This window comes from Archocentrus centrarchus, chromosome 4 (assembly GCF_007364275.1).
Source record: "Archocentrus centrarchus isolate MPI-CPG fArcCen1 chromosome 4, fArcCen1, whole genome shotgun sequence".
Classification (NCBI taxonomy): Eukaryota; Metazoa; Chordata; class Actinopteri; order Cichliformes; family Cichlidae; genus Archocentrus; species Archocentrus centrarchus.
The window spans coordinates 29,203,805-29,209,913 of record NC_044349.1 but is presented as its reverse complement, the minus strand read 5'-3'; the positions used below and the strand labels follow the sequence as shown (position 1 = coordinate 29,209,913).

Sequence of the window (6,109 nt, the reverse complement as noted above, 5' to 3'; positions counted from 1 at the left end):
ACTGTTTTTTTTTTTGTTTGCTTGCATTTCTACATATTTAAAGCTAATTCTGACCTACCTCTGTCACAGCAGATACTGGGATCAGGTAATGTTTTTCTAATCTTCTGCCAGCAGAAGATTAGAAAAACGGTTTCAGATAGTTTTTTTTTTGTAATCTTGGCTTTGTATGATCTCATAAAGAAGAAATATCCCTAATATGGTCATACAGCTCCACCCGACCCACCTGCTGTTCAAACCTTCCTTTCGTGAGGGGCAGCGAATAAGAAGAAAGTTACCTTAAAGAGGGAGGGGGAAAAAAAGGATCTTTCAGAAGATGATGTGAGGGGTCTGCACTAAAGCCGAGGATAAGGTACATGAGGATTGATTTTATTTTAACTGTGAATCATGCAAAACTCCTCCAGTAAAGCACAACAGTTCCCCGATGAGTACACTCGTATCCTGGCAGAATTATTTCTGGGTAAATAAATCTGTATGCTCCATCTCTTCACTATAAGAATTATATTTGCTTAAAAAAAAAAATCCTATTTGCTCACACTGTTCCTTGCTCTCGTCAGCCTCATTGACAGGTTACTTATGTCTTCTGTACTGTACCTCCGTTTCACTATCACACACTATGTCCAGCTGCTTAGGGGACACATTATGTATTCTGCACACAGACAGTATTACGTACCTGGAGTCACCCACTGCTTAATAAGGAGGGGACATGGTGTGGTTCTCCGGGAAGGGGAGGAGATTAAAAACCTGAGTCACAGACGGGTGCAAACTGTTCTGTCCCCTCATCAGCCTCAGTGCTCTGAAGAGTGAATTTATTTTTTCCAGACGCTCATCTTTGTGTGCGATATTCTCTCGGGATCATTTCCTGTTTGCTGCAGACGCACAGAACAAAGACAGTTCATATGAGTGATAATAAATATGATAAAATATTATTGTGGGGAGCACACTGTCACAGCAGCAGACCACAATATTTCACCAGTGCTGGTTATGCTGTCTGTACAGCAAAGACTATGGTCTTAGAGAAATTCACTACTAAAGTTAAATAACACAGTTAAACACACTATGGAACTGCAGAGATGGAAAGCAACTATGGCCCATTTACCATGTTCAGTGTATGTACAAATTTCCTCTCGCTGATATTAAAAATTTCTGTTATTAAAAGAGAAAGTTTTACTTTGTAATATCCATGGATAAAAGATTTTAACATAAAAAAAAACTTACATATTACAGGAACTGAAAATTAATATTCAATACAGGATTCAGACATATAAAAATCAGATTCAGCAACAATATTCATCCTATCAGCTGTAATTTTAAAACCACCAGCCTAACATTGTGTAATTGCTCTGACCATTAAGGACAAAAGGACCTCTGGGTGTGGCCTGTGGTTTCTGCCACTGGGATGTTGGCAGTGAGTCTTTTCAGGCCTGTGGGTTGAGGTGTGGAGGCATCATACAGATGGTCCGAGCTGCTTTCAGGCTGGATACATCACAGCAAAATGTTTTTAAATGTTTATGATGACACGATAACCACCCTGTGACATTACCAAAGTGTTGCAACCTGTGGCAGCACATTCATTTTGTGCACTGCCTATTAAATATAGCGGTATTTATATGTTATTATCGCTACTTACAGGATACTTTTATATTCCTGTGCGAAACATGGTGCGGAGTTTTCAGATTTTGGCTTGGCTCTGTTTGACGTCATAGAGAGGGGATATCCTAAATATGGTCATCTCGGGCACACAAAGCGCAACAGCCCCACCCACCTGTTGCTTGTGAGAGGCAGCCAATCAGAAGAAAGTTGGCCTAAAAAAAAGAGGAAGTGTAACAGCTTGTTTCAGACAGTGGGTGAAATGAGGCTTGGTATTATAAATATGGATTATTTTGAATTTATTTTATTTTGAACTTTGAATCATGCAAAGTTATATTAGTGGAGTCCAAGAATTAAAATATATGTTGGAAATTAGCATAATGTCCCCCTTTAATGATGTGCTTCACAGGTGCACTAAAAATACATCAGAGTAGCTGATGTGTGGGAGCAACTGCACATTTAAATTCCAGCTGATTTTGACCAATAAACACAAATTCAATCTGATGTATTTGCGGTCAGGTTTTATTTATAAAACGCTAATCAAAGTTCCCAATTTGTTGCGGACGCTCTAACGCTAAAGACTCGCGTTAATGATAATGTAATGAATCAAAAGAGCCCTGCCCACGGTAGTGTTTGAGGTGAGGACTCGTGCGTAACGCAACCTCCCCGTGGAAAAGCAACACGAGCAAAAAAGAAAAAAACAAATTAAAGGGCAGGCGGATTTTCAGAGTTTGCTGCACTAGTATAAAGATCAGCACAGTCTGTTTACTAAACCTCAACAAGCAACTGACTTTACCGCAGTTTAAATTTCCCATACATCTAAATTATCTCCTCACCCATCTACAAAACACTTGAGAGACGAAATAACAACTGTCAGTGTGTAATAATAAGAGTGAAATTTGCGGGCTCTTTCTTCCTATACAGCTCGGAGCTAAGTATAAATGGTAATCCTGTTGGTTATTGATTGGTCCAGCAACTCTCGCCGAAGCTTAAGACCGTGTGCAGACTCCCCTCCAGCTGTTTAGCGCGGAGCCAATCTGTGGCACCACTCAGACTCATCGAGACTATCAGTACCATGGCACCATCACGTCCCCCGGCTGCTGGATCTTCCGCAGTTTCTTATTAGAGACAGCGCGTCACCCGAGGAACCGTTTTACGCACGAGCCAATACAGGCACAAGCCGACGGCTGAGATTTTTTGACCTCCTTTTGCGCCATGGAGAACTCCAGTCTGCCGGGGGGAAGTGCGCAAAATGCTGATTTGGTGGACTTTATTACTTTGAAGCAAGTGGATTCTCCGGAGGACGGTGTCATGAATTGGTTAGGAGTGGTCGGTCGTGCCATGTTTCTCGAAGGCAGCGCTTATAGGACTGCCGCTGTAGCCGAGTTTATGGCCGTTCCACCGACGGAAACCTCTCACCTGATGCCTGCCTTCTGGGACTCTCCGCTCAGTCATGGCATCAATGTATTCGTGGGACTGGTACTTTGCTTCACCATGTTGGGGCTGGGCTGCACAGTGGAGATCAGCCAGCTCGGAGAACATATCCGCCGCCCCATCGGGGTGCTGCTGGCTCTGGTGTGTCAGTTTGTTATCATGCCCTTGGTGGCCTTTCTTTTGGCGCTAGCCTTTTCTCTGGATGATGTTGCCGCGATGGCCGTTCTCCTCTGTGGCTGCTGCCCTGGAGGAAACCTATCAAATATTTTGTCTCTCCTGGTCCACGGAGAGATGAACCTAAGGTAGATCTACTTATTCACCTAAACATGACATGAAGTGAGCTTTGGTGTGAAGTGTTTTGTGCGTAAATTCTGACATTTATGCACTTTAATAACTGTACATTTAACAATAACGTTTAAGTTCTGCATGTTTTTTTTTTCAAGTCAATTAAACATTTTCATCAAACTTAACTAAAATGATCCAACCCTGTACGTGCTGCACGTCCACCATAAAGTCCTTCTGTAAAAGCGCCCCTTTTCTCTGCTCCTTCCAGCATCATCATGACCATATCTTCCACTCTGTTGGCTCTCGTTTTGATGCCGCTCTGCCTGTGGATCTACAGTCGAGCCTGGATCAACACTCCTGTGGTTAACCTCCTGCCCTTTGGGGCCATCATACTGACACTTTGCAGCACCCTTATACCCATTGGGTTTGGAGTTTTGCTTAGGTACCGCAACACGCGTGTGGCCGATATTGTTTTAAAGGTAATCTGACAGTAATTAACTTTTATAAATCCGTGCAATCATTTTGTGCCAGCTGAAGTAGTTTTGGTTAGGGGCCACCTTTGCGCAAAGGCGCATTGCGTCTTCCTTGGTCCCCGTTATTCATAGTGGGGATGCTGACCGCTGGAAGAGTGACATCAGAGGCACTATATCAGGAAGAGCTCCTCCCTGTAATTTCTGATAAAAGCTACACATGAGAGAGGGCCACATCAGTTAGAGTACACTGTAATGTTAGGCAGCAGAAATGCACTAATACGCAGCCCTGCTTGAAAAATCCAGCCAGTTTTAATTAAGAGTTAAAGAAGAGGAAGCAATGATGACAACTTATGAGACCCTTTATCCTTAAAGACTTATGGTTGAGATAATAAAAAAAAAGGAAATATCTTGTTTTTAAAAAAAAAATTATGCCTTGTAGAAAACAGCTGCCATATTTAAAGAAACTACTCTCACACAGAATTCTTGTGTCTGCAGGCTTCTCTGTGGTCTCTGCTGTTCACCCTTGTGTTACTCTTCATCCTGACTGGAGCAATGCTGGGGCCAGAGCTGCTGTCCACCATCCCGCCTTCTGTCTACGTGGTGGCTGTCCTGATGCCTCTGTGCGGCTACGCTGCAGGATACGGCCTGGCAGTGCTCTTTGACTTACCGCCCAACAGCCGCAGGGCCGTGTCTCTGGAGACAGGGTGCCAGAATGTGCAACTGTGCACCGCCATCCTGAAGCTGGCCTTCCCCCCTCAGCTGATGGGAGGAATGTATATGTTCCCCCTGCTCTACGCCCTGTTCCAAGCAGCCGAGGCTGGCATTTTCATCCTGGCCTATAGGATGTACAGAAGGGAGGTCCTGCATAAACCAGATCCCATGGTGGACGGCGAGGACACGGACATAACATATCAAAGGTTTGAAGACGAGGACTTTGAGCCGTCATATGGTGCGGTCACAGTGAGCGACCCAAACACCATCATGTTGGATCCATGTCCTCCTGATCCAACTCCTGTTTAATGTGAATAATAATAATAATAATACTCTATGGAGGACCAAAACTGCCAAAATTACAATAAATACATAAATGACTCAATTACTTAATTAATATGCATCAAAGTAACACTTAAACATAGGAATTAATAAAATTATGAAATAAATTATTTTTATTTTTTCTACATTTACTTTTGTACTGTAACTCCCCCATTTATCTACTTGCTTTCATTTCCAATTTTATTTAATATTTATTTATTTAATTTTTTTATTATTTACATATTATTTGACTGTATTTTTTTTTTTTAACCAAACAATAATGTCTAGAGCTGAAAAGTGAAGCCAATGCAGAGGTGCCAAAAAGTTCCTCTAATGCAGGGTCTCTAATGGCCACTTGAGGTTGGCTCCAATCCACAGACAGTATAAAAGATGGCGGTAGCTGTCATGACATCACCTATCGGTTTCTGAAGTCCCGTTTAGAAGCCTGGCGATGAGTGTTTCCACCATTGCCATCTTAGTTGCAAAAGACAAGATGTGACAAGGAAGCGTGGATCTGACTGTGAAACTGCACACTCACATTTCAATAGCCAATGAGCATTTGCCTTCATACCACAGATATTCCCTTTGCAAAGTAGTCTTTTAATTTTTTTTACTGATTATGACCCAAAATGAGTGACTTTGACCATAAACTCTGTTTTGCAGTTTTCCCACAGAGCTCTGTGGGACCGGAAGTCTTTTTGCAACCACAGCTATCGCCATCTGTTGGCCTTCCAATAGAATGTAGGTTTTTAGGCATTTACACATTGGCTTCCTTGTTCCGACCCGGAAGCTACGACCGTGTTTTATGCTTTATATGCTCAAAAAAAAGTCACTCCCAATAGACTCCCATTGTCCAATTTTACAGCAGGAATAAACGTGTTTACAGCCAGCTACAAAACATGGTTTGGACAAATAATGGAGAAAACATGGACAAATAATGTGGCTTGCTGTGTGACAGACTGTCAGTTTTGAAGAATGAAATTCTGGTGTTTTATTAGTTTGTTACTTAGCATTAGCAGGTATGTGTGTCAGTGTTTTTCCCCCTGTACAGTTTATGGATGCAGCTTACTAACCAAGTTTGCTTGTCTTACCTGACAACTTAGGCTACATTCACAAGTACACGGGTACAACAATAACAATAAGTACAACAATAACTATAATGATCATAGGATATGTATGCATTTATATCTGTATGTATCCTGTCACTTCCTATTCCTATTGGGTGGGCCAATCTAAACAAAACATTGCATAAATATAGTCACCCAAGTTTTATTGTAAAACCCAATTATTTGTATATT

General features: G+C 42.0%; 1 protein-coding gene across 1 annotated transcript; it reads left to right on the top strand.

Annotated features, from left to right (window-relative positions):
- The first annotated feature begins 2,708 nt into the window (after window positions 1-2,708).
- On the top strand, window positions 2,709-4,799 carry slc10a4 (solute carrier family 10 member 4). The gene is made up of 3 exons (XM_030728167.1): window positions 2,709-3,323; window positions 3,575-3,785; window positions 4,275-4,799. Exons 1-3 carry the CDS (start codon window positions 2,803-2,805, stop codon window positions 4,797-4,799), a joined length of 1,257 nt encoding a protein of 418 aa, XP_030584027.1. The 5' UTR covers window positions 2,709-2,802.
- Window positions 4,800-6,109: the final 1,310 nt, after the last annotated feature.

Excerpts from the sequence above, each read along its gene's own strand:
- slc10a4 (XM_030728167.1), top strand. The coding sequence starts at position 2,803 with ATGGAGAACTCCAGTCTGCCGGGGGGAAGTGCGCAAAATGCTGATTTG. Across the intron at positions 3,324-3,574 it reads CACGGAGAGATGAACCTAAG|CATCATCATGACCATATCTT; the intron begins GTAGATCTACTT and ends TGCTCCTTCCAG. Across the intron at positions 3,786-4,274 it reads TGGCCGATATTGTTTTAAAG|GCTTCTCTGTGGTCTCTGCT; the intron begins GTAATCTGACAG and ends TTGTGTCTGCAG.